General features: G+C 36.4%; 2 protein-coding genes across 4 annotated transcripts in view; one reads left to right on the forward strand and one right to left on the reverse strand.

The window, feature by feature from the left end:
• Malsu1 (mitochondrial assembly of ribosomal large subunit 1) overlaps positions 1 to 21519 on the forward strand; it is a 34111-nt gene that overhangs the window by 7940 nt on the left and 4652 nt on the right. Inside the window, exon 4 of the mRNA XM_076835375.1 lies at positions 1468 to 1647. Coding sequence (XP_076691490.1) covers positions 1468 to 1647 — 180 coding nt within the window. The remainder of the gene's footprint in view (positions 1 to 1467; positions 1648 to 21519) is intronic.
• Positions 4524 to 21519, reverse strand: part of Igf2bp3 (insulin like growth factor 2 mRNA binding protein 3) — a 136038-nt gene continuing 119042 nt past the window's right edge. For 2 of the 3 annotated variants that reach the window (XM_076863399.2, XM_076863381.2), the window contains 5 exons: positions 12188 to 12304; positions 8890 to 8964; positions 6027 to 6158; positions 5086 to 5199; positions 4524 to 4622 (listed from right to left, as the gene is read on the reverse strand). In XM_076863399.2, the coding sequence (XP_076719514.1) occupies positions 4524 to 4622; positions 5086 to 5199; positions 6027 to 6158; positions 8890 to 8964; positions 12188 to 12304 (537 nt within the window). The remainder of the gene's footprint in view (positions 4623 to 5085; positions 5200 to 6026; positions 6159 to 8889; positions 8965 to 12187; positions 12305 to 21519) is intronic. The other variant, XM_076863391.2, reaches the window with a different exon arrangement.

The following is a 21519-nucleotide window of genomic DNA, read 5'->3' on the forward strand; positions in this document are numbered from 1 at the left end:
TTTCACATTTGAAGTCTTATATCTAACGAAAGTACGCTAGATGAGACACTCTTGGAGGGAGACATACTGTATGGTGTATATGTAACTAGCCACTCAGGTCTGGAAGGATAACTATAGACACAGAAGTAGAGGAGATCCGTTAATGGTAGCAGAGGAAGGCTTGATGATAAAGTATATGTCACCTTGGCCATAAATAACTCAAATGAGAGCACAAGGCTGGAATTTTAAAAAGATGATACCAGGTTGTAGTAGTGAGTATAGCTTCAAAACAGCTCCCAACAAGACGTTAGAGAGAGAAAATGTCAAGAACTGAGGGGTCTGAAATTTTATCCTACTTGCAAGCTAGTAAGTTGTCCTTCCATTGTCATAGGTACTGGTAGAAAACATAAGACTCTTTTGGAGTTAGGACAGTTGGCAGCAGTAGCGGTAACCAGCATCATCAATTTTGTACTTGTATGAGCCCCGATCTCATAGGACAACAGAGGGGCCAGATGATACACATACAGAGTTTTAAGAGGAGCTCTGAGATTATTAAGATGATATTTATAACAAGGAGGAAGTGGACTTGCTTGGCTAGAACCTCATGAGTGTTCATGATGGACTGATGTATAGGAATTGTCGATATAATCAAAGCAAAAACAAGCTGTCTATCCCCAAGGTCGCAGCAAAATTTCCTGGAGTTTTAGCATTGGTCCTGTGTTGACTTTGATTTTTGTTAATTTTGCTTAAATGCAAGTTTTATTCTATGTAATGAATGGCCAAAATATTTATTTTTAATAACACAAAAGTATATCACCATTCGTGGACCCTATAACTTTTGAGGTGATAGAAGGCAGTAGTAAATACCACAGGATATTCTTTTAGTATAGCACTTCTACAGCCTTTTTTACTTCACAGAAAGTAAAGTATTATGTTTATCACCATTAATATTTTAGATTGGGTAATTTTGTTGAGTCTGGGTGATTTTCTTGTATATCAGAGGCTCTTTAGCAGTATCCTCCCCAATTGTGGCAATCAGTGTCCCTAGACATTGCCCATAATGCCCCGAGAACCACTGCTGTCCTCTGTTCTGGAGGGAAATACTGTCTTTCCAATAAGACAGTGCACTATATAAACAGCCTTGGAAAGACAGTCTAGAGCCAAAGGCAGTGAGTACTTTCAGAAATATCTAAGGAGAATTGTTTTTTATGAGAAACCTGACAGATCATTTCCATCAGAAGTTTACATATTGACATCATGTACCTCCTTATATGATGGATGCAGTAAGGAACACACAGCATCATTTCTGTGGTATGTTTTGCTGGATTGAGGTCTACAATTTGCCTTTCTAAAAAGCTCCTGGGTGATGCTAATCTGGGAAACCACACTTTGATAACCACTTTTCTAGTTCCTAGATCCTAGAGTTGAGAGACAAGAGTAAAAGTAAATGAATTGTTTTCTTTATTAATTCTTATCTGTCTCTGATAGGCAGCATGGTGATTCATTTGATGCTTCCAGAAACCAGAGAAACCTATGAATTAGAGAAATTATGGACCCTACGTTCTTATGATGACCAGTTAGCTCAGATAGCACCTGAGACATTACCTGAAGACTTCATTATTGGAATAGAAGATGACACTTCATCCCTAACTCCAGTGGAGTTCAAATGTGAATAAACTTAGATTGCTTTGAGTCAGATGAATTGGATTGTGTCACTTCTTGGAAAACAGTTCCTAAATTGCACCTCCTTGCTAGAACAAATCTTATCATCTACCCTCATGGTTGTTCATGATGATGTGAATTGTTGATACAATCAAACCAAAAACAAGTTGTCTATCCTGATCAGCTACCAAACCAAAATTTCCTGAGTTTTAGCATTTGGTCCCTATGTTGAGACTGCTCAGATTTTCATTAATTTTCCTTAAATGGAAGTCTTGTGGAGTGGCCAAGTGTTTTTGTTAACACAAAAGTACATCACCATTCACTGACCTTGAAACATTGAGGTGATAAATAGTAGTAGTAAACACCACAGAATATTCTTTTAGTATAGGACTTCTACAGCTTTCACAGAATGTATTAAGAAAAACTTTTGGAACCTGTAGTCATTCGTTTGTATGTAATAGTCTAGTCTAATCAGTGTTCACATTAATGTGCCATGGATGAGAGTAAAATCTACAAGTATTGGTGCCTATTTTGAAATTAACATTCTGTTATTAAAAATCCAAGTTTGTAGACTAAATACAAAACATTCACATTCACCTGGAAACATTACACAACAGGCTATATCTAATGATGAAAAACTTTATTCTGCATCAAGGTATCTGGAAAATGAAGCTGCATCTGGGGCACATTATAGATGAGGAATGATCCATACATGGGGAATACAAAACTCAATTATAGAATTATTTCTTAGCTAGTACCAGATACTCCAAATTACAAATGCTTAAGTGAAAGTAAAACATGATTTGCCACACTAAAAGGCTAGAAGTGAAATATGGCAGAATTTCAACCAGCAGATATAAATGCAGCACCTATCTGAATTAAAAAAGAAAAATACTAGAAAAATCAAATATTGAGGAAGAACTCTGGCCTTAAACACATCTCACCTGAAATCCAACCAAAAGCCAGTCTGATTTTTAGCAGTTTAAATTCATTGTATTAAAAAAAAAAAAAAAAAAAAACGAATGCTAGGTGAATTCAGTGACAAAAAGGGCACTTTTTTGCTAAAAACTACAAAATTAACTGGTTTTCTGAAATATTTAGGAAAACATTTTAAATCATTTTCAGGTCTAATATGATATTGCTAATCTTCAGAAAAATTTACCTAAGTGTGTTGGAATTCATCTTGAATTATGAATGAGGCAAAATGATTCTTAAAGGGTTATGTAATGCCTTTCAGATTATAATAACATGATGACTGTGATCATCTCATGAACAAAAGCAACACAAAAATTTAGAGAGCAGCGTGGCCTAGAGACCACCCATACCCACACAATTGTACATTACTGGGCTTTGCCATTGAGTTAAGGAATGGGCAAACAATTTCATTATCAAACACCAGATGTTTTCACAGTCATTCAAATTATATTCCCCAAACTATTTTCTTTCATTCTCTACCTTTTGACTTATTTTCAAATAACTGGTTGCAGATTATACAGAAAATCTGCTATATTCTATTTAATATTTTAGTTTTTTTTTTTTTTTTTATCCATTGCTTAAAAATCTTCAAAACAGCTTAGTGAGGATCATGACAGTGCCAGGCATAAGGAGATGTAGCCCATTTGTTGCTTTTAGACACTGTCACACCATCTGTCTCATTGGTCTTCGCAAAGCAGTTCTTTAGGAGTCTGCTTAAAGCATAGACCAATTGGTCTGAAGCGTATTGGCAAACTAAACATCCTATAAGACAAGCTGGAGCTTGTTTTTGTTTTTTGTTTTTTTGTGTTTTTTTTTTTTTAAAAAACCTTTTCAAAGTTTTGCATTTTTTTGTTGATGCACTTTCTTTAGGTAGTGATAGTCAAAAGCACAAAGCATTTATGCATTCAGTCATGTAGCTAAACAAAAACCTGAAGTCTCCTGAAGCCATTTAAACTAGCCGTTCCAAAACCTCCTGCGACCACATTGCTCTGTTAGTACCATCAAAAACCTTCCCAACTATAAACAAAGGAATAAATGGTATTGCTGCTCTCCAAATATAGGCACTGCTCCATATCTTTGAATATTTACTGGATTTTCCAACTAATAACTGTCAAAAGCCTCAAAAAAAAAAAAAAAAAAAAAAAACCTAAAATTAATTTTCCAGCTTTACTGTCACCAGCCAGAAGTAAAATTCCATTCTCAATTATTTTCCTGTTCATTAATAGCTGTTGAATTTTAATTTTTTTAAAAAATGGTTGGACTTTTCTTTATAAAGTATATAAAATTTTCAAAAAAGGAACAATTTTGTTTTTTACTGTATTACTGAATACCTGAGGTAGTTGAGTAAAAATGCACATTTAATACCCCTGCCAACACCATTCAGCACTTCCCTTAGGTTATTCATGTTAGTGTTAGATAAAAATAAAAATGTTTTCTATGCTAATGGCTTAACATTTAAGTTCCTGTGATAACCCTATTCTGATCCAATTTTAACAATTGGATTTAGGAGCAATCTATTTTAATTAATTTGATGAATTTAGCAAATGCACCTTTCAAGCGAATTTCTGGCATTATGGGGGAATATTTAAGAAAAATTAGAAAATTTGTTATGCTGTGAAACTCCAACAAAGGGAAGTGCAGAGCTCTTCTCTTTCCCTCCCTCCCCCATTTACTTTTTTTTTTTAATTTTTTAAATTTTTTTTAAAGCTGGGTGTCATACAATTCAGAGAGCATAAAGTATACATTCTCACAGAGACAGGAGTTCAAAAGTTGCCTGGTCCTCAGAAACAACTGGCTAGGTAAAAACTTGTGCATGTGATTCTGGATGGGGTCAGCGCCCGTCTGTTGGTTAAGCAATCTGTCTTTGGTTTGGCATCTGCCTCTGTGGTGGGCTGTTTCCTGAGCCTTTACTTCCGCCTTGACTGAGGTGGTCCACACTGCAGAGCTTTTTGCTGTTGGTGCTGCTTTACCTGAGTCAGAATTTCCTGAATTTTTCTCTGGGCAACCTGCAAAAAAGACAGCTTAAAAAATCTACCTGATAGAAAGCTACTTTACTATTTCAGCAACTTCAAATAAAATGCATTTTTTTTTTTTTGGTTCTTTTTAATTTGACTTCTCTGTACAAACATGGAGCATACCTTTTTCTAATTAGGATTACAACACATTTGCTTATTAGAAATCTATCCTAATCAGTTTGCTAGTCATCTCTGAAAGCATCTGCCAAAAGGAAGACTAAAAGTGTTAAGCGTCAACTAGGTGCACCTACAGTCCAAGCAACAAGAGAGGCTGAGGCAGAAGGATCATTTGAGCCCAAGAGTTTGAGGACAACCTGGGCAACACAGCAAGACCCCACCCCCCACCCCCCAAAAAAACACAAATGTGTTAAACATCAAACAATCATTTTTGTGTGGAGGATTGCTTCCAGTTGAGAGAATCAAAAGTGAATACATCATTTTAGAGTCCACTTGCCTGGCAAGCATAAAAGTGACCAGTTATTTTGACAACCACTTGGTCATTCTCATCAGGTGTCTGGTCACGGGGGACAACAACTTCAGCACTTGACAAATTCTGGAGTTCATTCACCTGAAATAGACAAATACACATGATTTTAAGTGACATTTTAAAAAAATATCATTCCCAAGCACTTACTATGTGCCAGACACTGAGCGACAGCTTTTACAATTACAAATTTCATTTAATCCTAATAATTCAAGAGCTTAACTGTTCTGCCCTCATTTGATTTGGTGCTGTGTATAGAATCTGGGGGCATTTTAGTAACTGAGCTACATCCCAGTCCTTATTATTTTTTAATTTTGAGACAGGGTCTTGCTAAGTTGCTGAGGTTGGCCTAGAACTTGGAATCCTTTGGCCTTAATCTCCCAAGTCACTGGATTATAGGTGTGTACCTGGCCTTCGTTTTAAAACATTGGAACTAAGGCTCATTTGAAAAAAACTGATTTAAGCCCATTTACACAAGTGAATGGCAAAGTTAGATTGAGATTCTGAAAATCCGATTCCAAAGTGTGTGTTCTCCATTACTTCCAATTTGTAAATAGCTTTGGATATTTCTTAGATGTTAGAAAAAGAACCGACATCATTTGTTTTTTTCAGCTATGAAAGTACAACTTATAAATGAAATTTGTTCAGTTCGTGTTCAGTGTTAACATTCAACATTAATGCTGAGTGCCTCTGACTAATATGGGACAGTCCTCTCTCAGTATTCTGAAAGATATATTACTTTCACTAGTATCCAACATCCACATTCAAGTACAATAGGCATTCTTATCCAAACCTTGGTCAAGATGGTCCTGCTTTTTATAAATTAGCCAAAATTCAGGGATTGGAACTCCCAAGTACCTTTCAATGCTTTCCCTTTCATACCACTGCACAGGTTTTGCTGAAGTACTTGCCGTTTTGCCTCCTTTTCCAATAACTCTGCCAGCAGCAAAGGATGGCACTCTGATATGAGCTTCAAGTTTCACCTCTTCTTTAGGACTAACAAAGTTTTCTTCTTTAATTTTTCCATAAATTCTTCCCTGAGCCTACAGGTGAGAATATAGCTGATCAGCGTCATTCATGTTTGAAATACATAAAACCAATTACCCTTTAAGTTGGCCTAGCTCCAACTGGAATAACCCTTTGTAATGATACACCTGTATTTGGAAGACTGTCGAGAATAGTTTAAGAGACAAATTACGAAAAGAGTGACAATACATGCACCTTGGGTGAGATGATTCAATGATAAAAGGATAAGCTATATTTCTGATGAAAACAGGCAAGTCTAATGAATAATTTGTGTCAGATTTTATTTGCTCTCCCATCCTGAAAGGTAAAACTTTTTATCTGACGATAAGAAATGAATTGCCTTTTTCTTAAGCAAGAAAGACTGGGAAAAACTACACAGCCAGCTACACCAGGTTCATGAAGAGCAAAGCTCATGTCTAAATGAGCCAGTAAGAAACCTGCTGAGAGGAATATTTCTGTTTAACCATGTTTATCAATGTTATCCAGGTGATTTCTGCTTTAAATAGGCTACAAAATCAATTTAATGCACACTCCTGATATTCACAACCAACATATCTCCTACTGCATGCAACTAGTCATTACATATAAGAAACTACTACTGTTATGTACAAACATTAATTTGCTCTGGTATACACCAAAGGAAAAAGTCCCAAGAGTTGGTCGACTCTGACAAGATGTCAGGCAAACCTTAAAAACAAAAGGTGGTTAGCATTTCTGCACCAAAGGTGCAGGCCAACGATGTACATATTACCTAATAAAATCAAAGGACACTAGCAATGTACACTATCCTCCAAAATAGAAGCTCTTGAATGAGAAAAGACATGGATTAGGTTAACTATTCCTTAGACTTCTAAAACAACATTCATTTGGAATTATCACTGATCACATAAATGAGATTTAACCATTATAGCTTACAGTGTTATATTTAACTTAACTGTAAACCCTGGGAATTGCAAGATACAGGGAAATAACTTTGAATTTCCCATCATACAAACATAGCAGTTCCAAGATAGTAATTTCAGTTTTAAAAGAGCAAAAGCTCAGATCTAAGGAGAAACATGCAATAACTGATATTTGTTTTTACCTTTTAAGATTTAAAATTAAGAACCCTAAAGGTTCAGCATAGAAAGTAATTTTCATAATTCCAGAGTTATGAGCTGCCTAGACCACAAGATTGCTGTGCAGGAGTCCATTTCTTCACCTAAATGTGAAACAACTGTACTCACATCTCAAAGCACCCCCTTTGTTTCCTATTCTTTCTGTAAATGAAGTGAAAACAGCTTTGGATTTTTAGTAAAAAAAAAAAAAAAAAAAAAAAAGGTCTGAAACAGAGGTCAAAGGAATGATGGGGGAAAGGGGTAGGATGCTAGGGGTGGGTAGAATGCCTAGGACACTTGAGGTCCTGGGTTCAATCCTGGGTAACCCACACCTGTAAAAGGGTGTTCGGGGGGAGATAGTGAAAGTGGGTGACTGAGGGCTGGGTGTGGTAGAGTGCTCACCTACCATGGGTGAGGCCCTGGGTTCAATCTTCAGCACCACATAAAAATAAAATTAATTAATTAAAGATATTGTGTCCAACTATAAAAATAAATATATAAAAAAAGACAGTGGGTGATGGGCACATTCCTGATATGCATGTGACATAGGCAATGTTACTGGCCAGTTTAGAGCTAAGGAAAAGAATGCTTAAGGTTAGATGGCTGTCCAATTATACAGCTGCTAAGTGGTCAGTTAGACCAAGATATATGGGTTTGGATAAATAACAGAATTTAGTTGCTTTTATCTAAGACAAGGTGTTCCATACTAAATTTGTAAATTTGTTCTACTTAGTTCCATACTAAAATTTAAAATTAGAAATACATTCATATTTGTGAATATGGCATGGTCTCAGTCAGTTCACCTTGGGTTGGCTGTATACCACTACCAGTAGCACACTGATATTGTGCTGCTCAAGTTTTAAGCACTATTCTAAGCACTTTGTATATTATTTAAACTTTATAACTAAGTTAGGTTGTAAATGTTTTTATCTGCATTTTATAAGTGAGAAACTGGTCAAAGAGACATAACTTGCTCCAGGTTTCAGATGGTAAATGCCAGAGCTGGGATTTAGACCAGCAAACTGGCTGCCATGTCTGCTTTATATCACCCTGCTACATTACCTTTGCGTATACAAGGAAAGGCCTTCTGGCCCCAAACTCCAATAAACATGTGCAGTGGTTCACAAAGGTCAAATGCTATGAGAGCGCCTGCTCTTCAGGCCTCTGAAATGCCATAGATTAGAGTGATTTGTGGAGAGTCTATGGGCAAGGGCTAATAGAGTTGATTCCAGAGTAAGATGAAAGGGGGACCTTTTGCTTGTTTGTTTTTGGTGGTGCGGGGCATTGAACCCAGGGGCTAAAGTGGGGCACTTTAATTCAAGATCAGAACCTCTTGGAGACAGAAAACTCTGGGTACACATTTCCAAGGCACATATATTAATAGGAAAGTTTCTAAGTTTCCACTTAAGGTCTCTCTTCGAGTTATGATAGAAGGGTGTTGAACAAATCACCTTTGGGAAACAAATGGAACAACCATTACAGAACTCAAAATTAAAGGCTTTTGGTTTATTGTTAAAATACAATTGAGTTGTGGTTCCATTCTGATCTTAGATATGAAATTTCCATTTTTTTTTTTTTTTTCAAAATCAGGAATTCTGAGAGAAGGCGGCATTATGGTTCTTTCTACCATTTGTAGTCTGGGGGCATATACCTTGAACTGAGCCTCTGGTGGTCCAGTGATAATCACCATCCTCACTTTAGCATCTGGTGCTTCAGCTGGAGCGATCTGTAATAGACCCATCACCAACGGGTTATGATACTTTCAGGTGTCATTGATAGAACACTTAGGCCAACCAGCTTGACATTTGCATGACTGACTGAAATGCAGAATTTAAAGCCTTCTGGAAGGAAATTATGGAGAGGCAGTGATTAATGTGGGTTCATCAGTTAGAGCTCCTGCTATATACTATAAATATATGCCTATCTAATGTAAACCTAAACATTCAGACTCTCGGCCAACCTGCCCCACACCCTGATGAAGAATGACCTCTACCTTACAAACGGGGAAATGGAAGGCTGGAGAAGTTGAGCAACCTGGCCCATGAACTCAGTGGTTTGTTTCCATTGAGTATTGTTAGCACAGGCAAAGTGTGGCCCTTGATCTGCTTGCATCAGAACCTCTTGGGTTTCCAAAAGACCTTCCACCTTATATTTTGAGGCTACTCTATCCTCTTTTATAACTTTCAGAGTTGCTGAGCCCCTTTTACCTAATTTAAATAAAAGGAAGTCTTGCTTTCTTAAGCTATTTGTACACATTTTTTATTAAGTCCACAAATCAAAGATTATTAGTAAATTATCCCCATGTATGTTCACTAAAATAAAATGAAATAAACAAATACTGATTAAGTAGGAGAAAGGTGAACTTGGGCTTTTCTATTTTCACAGAATATATGAAATCACACAAAAAGCCCCAACTGGGGAAAGTATGCAGAAACTTATAATAGAGAGAGGAACCAACATTCCCACCAAGACCTAGGACAAAAGGATTTGGGGACCAGTTGCTAGGAGTTACTTTAAAAGAACTGGTTAGGCATGATGGCACTTGCCTATAATCCCAGAAACTGAGGCAGGATGATCATGAGTTCAAAGTCAGCCTCAGCAACTTAGCAAGGGAGACCCTAAGCAACTTAGTGATACCCTGTCTCAAAAAAAAAGAAAGAAAATTTTAAAAACTTTCAGTGGTTAAATGCCACTGAGTTCCTCTTATCAAAAAAATAAAGAAAAAAATTGCTTGACATTTACTATACAAAACACAATAAATAACTATGTAATACAAAAAATAGTATTGCATATAGGAACACAAAGCAAAAATACCAAATTGCACCACAGTGATGATCACTGTCAATTATGTGATACATTCTAGACCTCTCCCCACACATAATTTACATCAAAAAAAATATTTTTAATGAAGCCTTGCGTTCTCTCTCCATAATAAAGCTAACATCTCTTGTCACCTACTTTATGCAGGGCACTGACTGGTATTTGAGTCTATAAATAAACAAGCAAACAATTACCTGCTTTTAATCAAAACTCTTTAAAGAAACCACTATTTTAAAAAAGGTATTAAATTTTCCAGCTTTGTTGTTTTGTTTCAAATACCTTTGTTTATTGATACTGGTGATATAAGGCTGGGACTAACTGCACTCTTACATTTACATTAAGGGTATAAATTGCTATACTCTTTCACAGCCTGAAAAAAGCACATGCGCTCTGACCCATTAAGTCTACTTTCCATAAGCTTAAACAAATAAGGCTGTATGTCTTATTTATCACTGTACAGTTTATGCAGGATAAACAAGGAATGATCTGAATGTCAAGTAAATGAACACAAATGATAATTTGGTAATAACTAAATATGATATCCCTAATAAAGTAAAGTACATGGAAATTTGTCCATATGTAAAACAATACCAAGTATTCGAAATGGTGATAAATCTTTTAGATTATGCATTTCTGGCTTTTAAGAAACAAAAACATTTTTTCAGCCTCATTAGAAAACATTCATGAAAGCCAGAATGTAGAACTGAGCCTCTAATACCCAATTTTTATTCATGAAATGTTCACTTCAGTTTTTCCAAAACAGATCTACTAGGGTTTTGTTTTTTTAATGTGTGTGAATATGTGTCAGAATTTATTTTTAACTCTATCAGGAAACTAGGAGGATAGGAAAGTTGTTTCACCACTTGATCTTTTACCTTGTCTTTTCCTTTGCTCACTTATTTATTGCTATACAAGAATATATAAGGGCTATTTGTTTTGATTTTTAATTATTTAATTTATATATAGTAAATTCTGTCTTTTGGTGTCCTGGTGTAGGAGGTGACAAATGCATACTCATGTATCCACCACCACAATTAAGATACAGAACACTTTTCATCACCCCCTAAATCTCTTCCAACAGCTTCATTATGCTCAACCCTTCCCCCTTCCTTCACTTCCAGCAGCCACTGATTTGTTTTCTTTCTGTCCCTATAGTTCTGCCTTTTGTGGAATTATCATATAAATGAAATCATACAATGTGTGGCTTTTTGAGTCTGACTTCCTTCTCTCAGCACAATACATGAGAATCCTTGCAAACTGTTTTATCAATAGTCTCTTTACATTGCTTAGTAATATTTATTGTATGATGGACCACATTTTATCCATTCACCAGGTTTCTTATTTTGGGACAGTTATCAATAAAGATGATATAGATAATTTAAGTATAGTGTGGTGTGTGTGTGTGAAAACCCAAATTTTCATTTCTCTTGGATAAATATGCAGGAGTGGGATTTATGAGTTGTATGATAAGTGTACTATGTTGTATATTAATTCTTAATTTTTAAAGATTCATAAAACTTAGTCAAAATAAAACCAATGACTGATGTTTTCCTGAAGAAAACTATAGATACATCAAGCTTTTTAATATTATGTTGTTTTAGCACGTCAAAATACAGAATCTTCAAAAAACACACTGTTATATTATGGCAGAAACATTAACTGTCTTCTGATATTTGTTACTCTACTGTCTGTAATAATGAAATGTTTAGCTAACTATACACAGACTAGATTTCCCTAATGCCCCTTCAGCTTCATCTGGCCAAATCCTGAGGAAATGTCCCTAGTAGAAAGGCTTTGTTGTGTCCTACTTGCCCCTTCTGGCTTGGACAACAGACCAGATTGTTTGAGCACTGAATGATGTCTTCTAGGACCATGAGAGTCCAAGATCACACCTGGCAAAGATGAACTAGAAGGAGCTTAGAAGTCCAAGGTTTTGAGGAGCAAAGTAACCAGCCAGCCCTGGATTTCTTGCCTCCAGAATCAGTCTGGAGGTTAAGCTACTGTTGTTTGGGGTTTTCTGTCAGGCCCTATGTAACCAAGACTACCTCTAATTCAAATTATTAAGTGGAAAGATTTATCTTTCTAATTTGCTTAAAGAACCAGGACAGCCACAGTTGGCAAAACAGTACCTTAATTGAAGCTCCTGCAAAGCGAGAAAGCTGTTTGATGTGCTGGCCCTGCTTGCCGATAATGGCGCCGACGGAAAGAGCTGGGATAAACAGATGTACAGTCTCCGTTTCTGATTGCTGATAGAAAAGAAAGCCAGAAAGTACATGTTTATTTGCTACAAATCAGGGGGGTTTGTTTTGTTTTGGGTTTTGGCTTTTAATCATCAGCTTTGGCATGAGCACATTCTCACATATAGTACAGGTATTAGAAAGGTTAGAGAGGAGGAGAAACTATCAAAACAAGTTGACAAGAATTTATCCCACAAGTCAAGAAGGTCTCATATTCATTCTGAAACCATTTGTATTTAAAATTCCACTTTTCTGTACATAATTTTTTTTTTTTTTTTTTTTTTTTTTTTTTTTTTTAGTACCAGGGATTAAACTCAGGGGCACTCGACCACTGAGCCACATCCCCAGCCTATTTTGTATTTTATTTAGAGACAGTGTCTCACTGAGTTGCTTAGCACCTCGCTTTTGCCGAGGCTGCCTCAGCCTCCCCTACCACTGGGATTAGAGGCATGCGCCATTGCACCTGGTTCTATACATGATTTTCTGAAAATTTAAGCTGTCACTGAGTTATAGATTTAAATGATACACAGACATTATAAAGTTTAAACAAACATTAAATAATATTGCCTTAAAAACGTCAATCTTCCAACCACTATATCCAAAGTAGTTTCTTTTTTTAATGTTTCTTTTTTTTTAATTGTAGTTGGACACAATACACTTATTTTATTTATTTATTTATTTTTATGCGGTGCTGAGGATCAAACCCAGGGCCTCGAACATGCTAGGTGAGCACTCTACTGCTGAGCCACAACCCCAGCCCCCAAGGTAGTTTCTTGATAAGTAAAAGAAATTCTGGACTATACAGCAACACAGCAGCATTCAAAGATGCCAACTCCACACCTCATCTGTGTAGATTTCACTTCTTAAATACATAGTGAACTATCCTCTAAGAAAAACACTCAGGTCTCATCATAAAGAACTAAATTATGAGAAAACAACCAATGTCATTCCATTCTCATTACACTAGCAGAGGACAGGATTAGAAGAGGACTAATTCACCTTAGTGGTAAAATGCTGTAATTACTTTCCCATATAATTCCTTACTCCTTCTATTTCTGTCTTCCCTTCCATTTTTATATATAACTGAATTGGAAAACGTTCTGAAGGCTAACTCCTGTAAGGCTGTGTTTAAATGGATTTCATCTGAATACTCATTCCTACACCTAAAGCCACCTGTGCCCTTTAACATAGCCATTCTCGCAAGCAAAACAAAACACTCAGTGACTGGATTCTTTAAAATGCCAATTAGAGGTTCAGAAATGTTACCAATGAACTTAAAAGTTGTAAAGTATAGAAGCCATACTCATATTTATACAGTTTATACTTGTTTACTTATCTTAGTAAGAAAAACACTTCCAAGGATAAGTTAATTCCAAGAAAAGTATTACAAGAAATATTTTAAGATGAGCCACAATAGGATATGCCAAGTAAAGCAAAATATGCATTTATTTAAAAAACTATATATACTCAGGGGCTGGGACTGTGTGGCTCAGTGGTAGAGTGCTCGTCTAGCATGGGCGGGACCAGGATTTGATTCTCAGCACCATATAAAAATAAAGGCATTGTGTAGTGTCCATCTACACCTAAAAATAAATATTAAAAAAAGAGGAAAAAATAACTATATATACCTAATAAGCTAACATTTCTAAAGATGCTTGTAATAAGAAATTTACATGTGAATGACTACGTAAAAACATTTCAGAATTATCTGTTGAATCTTCTTATTCCCATTCTAAAGGATGTATGAATTTATTTCCCAAGTACTGAAGTCAATCCATCAATACTGTAAAATATACACCAACATACACTGCCATTAAATATTTCTAGTTTCTAATATTTAAACCTAAACACTTCTCAAATTTCTAATGCCTTGAACAAAAAGTATGCCAACAGTTTTGCTCAAACCAGGGAAATATTTGCAATTTGATTATTTTAGAAAATTTTTGAAAATCAGAAATATGCAACACAAGGCTCTGACATTTTTATTGGGTGTGGAAACAAATTTTGTGCCACTGAATGTTGATCTACCAAAGGACACCATCACTCTTACCACAAAAAATTATTACTGGCATTAATGGATCCATATTCTTTCTGTAAGCAGAGTGAAGGCAGAGAGCAAGGCATCACAAACACTATAAGAGAGATTGATAATCAACTGCAGAACCCCTTATAAAGATGAATAAGCTGTCCGACTTATCCCCCCACAAAGACTTTTCGGAGCTTATTTATTCTATGTCACAATCTATACATGCTACTTGGTAAGAATTTGAATCATGTGGATTTAAATCTGAGAATCATTTTCCTTTTCTTTAGACTTCCATCTAACATTTATGGGTAAAAATTAGTCCTATATGGACAATTGTTGGGTCAGAATCTTGTTATTCATTTTGTTTGTACCAAGGAACAAACCTAGTGGCGCTTAATCACTGAGACACACCTCCAGCCTTTGTTTCTATTTTTGTGTTGTTGTGTGTGTGTGTGTGTGTGTGTGTGTTTTTTTTTTTTTTTTTTTTTGGAGACAGGGTCTTGCCAAATTGCTCAGGGCCTCACTAAGTTGCTCATGCTGGCTTTGAATCTGCCTCAGCCTCCTGAGCTACTGGAATTATAGGCATGCACCATGCCACCCAGCAGAACCTTTTTATTTTTTAAAAATTTTCAAGAAAAATCTCAACTACTGTATCATCTTAAGTTTAAAGGAAAGGTCCAGTTACATGTTTAAATTTTTTAAAAAAGTAAGTCTTTAAATTTCTTTCTGCTGAACAAAAAGATTAAAAATTTATTGGGGCATGGTAGAGCATACCTATAATTCCAGTGACTCTGGAGGCTGAGACCGAAGACTGCAAACATGGCCTGCCTCACCTTGTCTCCAAATAAGAAAATAAAAAGGACTGAGGATGTAGCTCAGTGGTAAAACGCCCCCAGGTTCAATCTCCAGTATCAAAAATAAATTAGTTAACACTATAGAAACAATAAAAGAGCTTTTCTTTGAATACAAGGACTGACTTTTGCCTACAAACCCAATAAAATGGAAACGCAATATAGGAAGTGATACAGATGATACCTAAACAAATTTAAAGTACAAAAGTATGCAAATGAACATTAAGATAGCAAAAATATTAGGAATTTAAGTCAGAAAAATGTAAGCTGACCAAATTATATAACTTCACAATCAATCAGTTATCTAAATAAAGTGCCAAGTCTAAATAGTTTCACTAGTTAGTTCTTTCAAGCCAAATGCTCAGGAAGAATGACAAAATCCTAGTTAGAAGACAGATATGGAAACTAGAAGCAGACAGGCCCGTTTAATGTGCAGACAAAAAGTACTGACACTATAAAGAAACAAATGGGCAGAGTATAAACAGTATGTTCTAATTGCTTGTCTACATTAATCAGATACTTTGAATATCTTCCTATGTCACTATTTCACTCTCCCAATAGAGTATTCTCTTGAATAGATACACCTCACCCAATTTATCTCAGCCCTAATGGCAAATGTACATAGATTCCGTTGAAACATGAAAATTGGAGACAATCTATCTATCTATCTATTTATTTTTTACTTGCCAGGGATTGAACTCAGGGGCACTCGACCACTGAGCCACATCCCCAGCCCTGTTTTGTATTTTATTTAGAGTCAGGGTCTCACTTAGTTGCTTAGTGCCTCACTTTTGCAGAGGCTGGCTTTGAACTCCTGCTGCCTCAGCCTCCCCAGCTGCTGGATCCCACAGCACCTGGCTGAATCTTTTTATTTATTTTAGTTGTAGATAGATAATAAAGGTATTGTGTCCATCTTTTTTTTTTTTTCTTTTTTTAGAGAGAGAATTTTAGTTCTCGGCGGACACAACATCTTTGTATGTGGTGCTGAGGATCCAACCTGGGCCGCACGCATGCCAGACGAGCGCGCTACCGCTTGAGCCACATCCCCAGCCCCGTGTCCATCTTTTTTTAATCAAACCCAGGGCCTCACACATGCCAGGCAGTTGCTCTACCACTGAGCCACCATCCCAGCCCTCAACTGAATCTTTGTAGACAAATTTTTGTGCCCTTGTTCAAACACCTCCATGATACAGATTAAGAACTACTGGGTTTGAACATTTTAAATCAATAATTATCAAATTGTCATCTTGTTTAGTCTACATAGAATTCCAGTTATTCTGTACCACTAGAATTCCAATTAAGACATTCATGGCACTTTTGAATGCTAGCTTTGTGGTTTTTAATGAATAGTGAGAAATGTGTGAAAAGAACACTGAGCTAAAATTCAGGTTAAGAGGGAGCAGGGTATGTGGCAACTGTGTGAAAAGATATGTTGAGTTTGTTGTTTCAGGTACTGTGCCTGAACTCATTTGTACCTCATGACTAATAACTGGTAAAAACTATCAACATTTTCATTTAAGAGATGAGAAAATGAATTGGAGAAGTTAAGTCATTTGTCCAAGGTCACATGACAGATGGTAGAGAAAGGAGTCAGACTTGGGTATGTTCGAAACCATATTCACAAAAAATCAGTATGTATCCTTCTTTCAACAGATATGGATGTGTCCTGTGGAAAATACAGATATTTTGGCTTTTAAGAGCAAAACAGCATTGTTGTTTGAGGTGGGGCTGTTTTCCCTTTCTTATGACTTCCTGAGTCAACTGCACACAACCATATTATTCATGTTCAAGACACTTAGCAACTTAAAAGACTAAAGAATTTCAGTTCCCTTATCTTCAATGACAGTTAATTTTTCTGCTATATCTGAGGGTGCTTTTATAACACCTTCAGAGTTAAGTTTTCAGTTTGTCACCAATTCATAATAGTGCAATTGAATTTTTAAATATGAATCTTCATCCTTGTATAAATACTTTAAAGAATTTATGTTCAGGGGCTGGGATTGTGGCTCAGCGGTAGAGTGCTTGCCTAGCACGGGCGGGACCTGGGTTCGATTCTCAGCACCACATAAAAATAAAGGCATTGTTTTGTGTCCATCTACACCTAAAAAATAAATATTTTTAAAAAAGAATTTATGTTAAGACCTACTGGGTCAGAGAGCACAAACATTTAAAACTGACAAATTTTTCAACTAATCATGCCAGTTAATTTATTTCATGGTCAATTAGCTTAATAAAGAAAAAGAGGTCATTTTAGTACAGACCATGTCCTTAATTTTCATGAAAAGTAAAGCAATGTATGAATCTGGACCCCATGCCTAGTTTCCTATAAATGAAAACCATTTGAACTCTGTTCTTTATCTCTTCCTTTATCTTCGTCCTTAACCATTTAATAGTTAACGCAAAATTTAACTTCAGGGAATATTCCTGACCTACCCCTCTCTGATCATTGAAGTTTGTTTCTTTAGTATATGTGCAAATAGATGAGCTAACTAAATATCTACTATTTATTACTTGATAAAATTCTTTGGTTTTCCAGGACAGTGTAACACACTGCAGGCATTAACACAGTTCTCGGTTGAATTAAGTCCCCCTGTAGCTCTAGAAGCCTCCCGACTAAACTCTGAACTGTAAAAATTTGTGATAAGGCCCTATCCTGCCAAACTTGGCCAAATCACTTCTGTTGCTTTTCGTCATTGAAAGGCACCAAATAAAATCATTTCATTCTTTAGTACTTCTAAATATAGTGCCTTTCTTTGGAAGCCTCTAGTATGCTATCCAGTCCCCTAAGTCATCTGTCTTTTTAAGTCCTTACTTTGTAACTGGATAAATCAAGTAAATTGATGGTGACACTGACCACAAACTCTGCTCCAATTTAGCATTATTTTGTCCTACATTATTCTAGTCCTACAAAGACCATTAAGTAAATCATGACCATTTTTTTAAAAAGTAGGGTAGGATCTAAACATTTTTATCTTAAGAACATCCAGAACATGTCCTATGTAATACAGGAATCTACTTTGCTGTAGATATTGGCTTGATGATGATAAAGACCTTTTTAATGGGTAAGACTAAATCTCATGTGTAGCTAGACTCTACCCCATAGTACTTCATCATAACTATGTGATTACTTCTTGGGCTTCATTCCAGAAAGAATTTTATGGTGCTTACAAAATATACATAATCTAAAAAGATAAAACAATGGTGGGCAAAGAAATAAGAGCAAAGGAATCTGAACGGTAAATATATATTGATGCCAAAACTACTGTTATTATACAAATTTGGCTCTAAGCATTGGCTCTAAGCAGGAAGCTTAGAATTAAAAAAATAATAATAAATCAGTTGTATGACTTACCAGATCTAAGGGGAAAAAATTTCATTTGCTTAGTAAAAACTTATTTTCCTGGTACTGATCCCAGAGACCAGCTTCTAAATCTCCTTAGAAAATAGTAATTTAACAGGCATTAAACTCAACAACATTCTCAGAGTCAAAATCCCAGAGCCTCAAAAGCACATCCCTAGCATGTGCCTTAGCCTAGAACACATCAAAGACAGCTGCTATGAGAAAACTCAGGCAAAAACAGGGCTGAAGCCTCAAAAGCTTAACAAAAGCAAAACTCTCTTCCTGACACAGTGATGAAAGGCTACCGTGTTTTTGTTTTGTTGATTTGAGGGGTGGAAGTACAGAGCTGTCAAATTCGATATGAAGATTAAGAATAAATTTTGTAAGCAATATGTGGAGCGTTGGAAAAGGAATGATCATCAGGAGAGAAGGGCTGAAAGGACCAAAATAGAAAGGGCAACTACATAAAGAATCAATACACACATGTAAAATCAACTAGACTGGGATGAGAATAGAAGCAATAGAACCTGTCAGTGGGAAAAGGAGTTAGAAGGGAACTCATTTTCTGTAATTTCCTCTGCTCCAGTTTCTTATCTATCAAGCACCTCCCTGGCCACAAATTATTTTTCCAAGGAGATTTTCCTCTGAAGATACCAGATAGTTCACATAAGCATCCTGTCTACTTGAAAATCTGGCACAATTCACTCTTGGGTGGGGCTCAGCATAATAGGCCTCGTTTTCAGGATTTGGACATCCCAGTAAGCAGATAATTTCATTTTTACCTACAAGGCTAAACGGCCAGAAGAATGGTTGTGAGAAGCCTATGAACTTGAGTTTCAGACTTGGGGGATAAAAAAAAACTTTAAAATAAACAATCCTTGCATCTAAGGAGACATTCAGTTGTACTATCCTGAACCTTTCTTTGTAAATCCTTTTCTTGACAAGCTTTTTGGGGGTGAATGATATTCACAGGACACAAGCTGCTTCCCAGTGGATTTCTGCCAGATTCCCATCAGCAAACCTTCCTTTGGACTCCTTGGCAAACTCTATGCTGTGACTTGAAGTAACAAAGCAAAGCTGCTCAACTGGAAATTTGCGTAACTGAAGTCTGCCAATGAATAATTCCTAATCATCTATCGTGAAGAGACAGAAGTATGAGCAAACAGTAAGGTTAAGTGTATTTACTTTGTGGGGGAAAAAAATCTAAGACATCACACAGGCATGGATACATGCATTTCAGCCAACAAGATCAGCCTCCAGGAACCTGGACTGAGGCCAGCGCTTCCCTTTGGCTTGTTCCTGGGGTTTTTTGCTTTTGTTTTTAATGGATTTTGATCTGGAAGTGAAACCAAGTTTACTCAATTCTATAACCTGAACAAAAATATTGAAGTACTTAAAAAGAAAAAAGTGGAGGGGGGAGTTCCTTCCCATAACCAAGGTGTCTTAGGAAATAACAAATGTATGCAATGAGTTATTGAAAATTGTTCACTGAAAAGAATATTTGGGTGTGTGTGTGCAGTACTGGGAATTGAGCCCAAGGGTGTTTTACCACTGAGTTACATTCCCAGTTCTTTATTTTGAGACAGGGTCTTGTTGGCTCTGAACATGCAATCTTCCTGACTCAACCTCCCAAGTTGCTGGAACTACAGGTATACGCCACCTTACCCGGCAATATTTTGTTTCTTAAAGAATACTTTTTATCATGTATAGCTATAATGGATTAATGAAAGCATTTTTTTTTTTAACTACTCTCAAAAAAAAAAAAAAAAAAAAAAAAGACATCTTTCTTAGCTCTGTCATGGGCAGAAAGTTAGCTATTTTAAAGTTATACAACCTTTCTGGGACTTCTGAAAAAACTCCAAAGAGACTATCAGAATGGCGGAGACAGCCCCTGGGCTTACTTCTGCCAGCCCACCTGCACGCTGCCAAGACTGTCCAGCAAGACGGTGTGCCCTATGCCAACTCCAGCTCTTATTCTGCTTTACTAGCTGCCAATTCCCTCTTCCCGACTGTTTGAGCATTTCTGAAAGAAGCATTTCCTGTCATTTATAAACTAGAAGTTTGCCAATTAAGTACTGTATGAGCCAGCTGCCAGGCAGGAATTAGAGACCTTTTGTGTGTTGCAAGGACAAACTCTGTGGCTCTATTGGAAAAATCAACCTGGCAGGTTCCGGGAAAAAGAGAATATTGTGGCAGGATAAGTGGGCAAAGTACTGGAATGGAACAGAGGCAAGGGATTTATCCAAAGACAAGATACAGCATTCTACTTTCATGTTACAAAGAAGGCATGAGCAAACGTGAGTAAAGAAATGAAAACATTCTAAAACAAAGTATTTCTAAAAGAAATAGTAGAGTCAGTTTCTTTGGTACATTTAGCCATCAAAACCTAATTCTTGGCAGATAGTATCCATTTAAAATAGAAGTAGGGATTCACCCTTAATGTACAGGACATAAAGGATTAAATGATCTTTTGGGGGCTCCAAAAGATCACCAGAGAATTGAACTCAGGGATGCTCGATCACTGAGCCACATCCCCAGCCCTATTTTGTGTTTTATTTAGAGACAGGTTCTCACATAGTTGCTTAGCACCTTGCTTTTGCTGAGGATGACTGAACTCATGATCCTCCTTCATAATAAGCCTCCCCAGCTGCTGGGATTACAGGCATGTGTCACCGTGCAGGGCCAAGCTGATCTTAAAATGATATCATAATACTATGATATTCAACAAGAATAAAAAGAGTCAAAAGGAATATAAGAAACAATAAGCAAAGAAATTAATACTGTTTGATAAATTTAACCACTGCCTTTAAAAATAATAGTTTATTTGTATTTTTAAAAGAGGTGACTACTAAGCAGACATTGTTTTAGTTAACTTCTTCGCTGCTGTGAGCAAAAGACCTGACAACAATTTAAGAAGGAAAAAATTTATTTGGGAGCTCACGATTTCAGAGGTCTCAGTCCATAGATGGCGGACTCCATTCCTCAAGGCTCAAGAACATCATGGCAG

This window comes from Callospermophilus lateralis, chromosome 1 (genome assembly GCF_048772815.1).
Source record: "Callospermophilus lateralis isolate mCalLat2 chromosome 1, mCalLat2.hap1, whole genome shotgun sequence".
NCBI classification, from domain to species: domain Eukaryota; kingdom Metazoa; phylum Chordata; class Mammalia; order Rodentia; family Sciuridae; genus Callospermophilus; species Callospermophilus lateralis.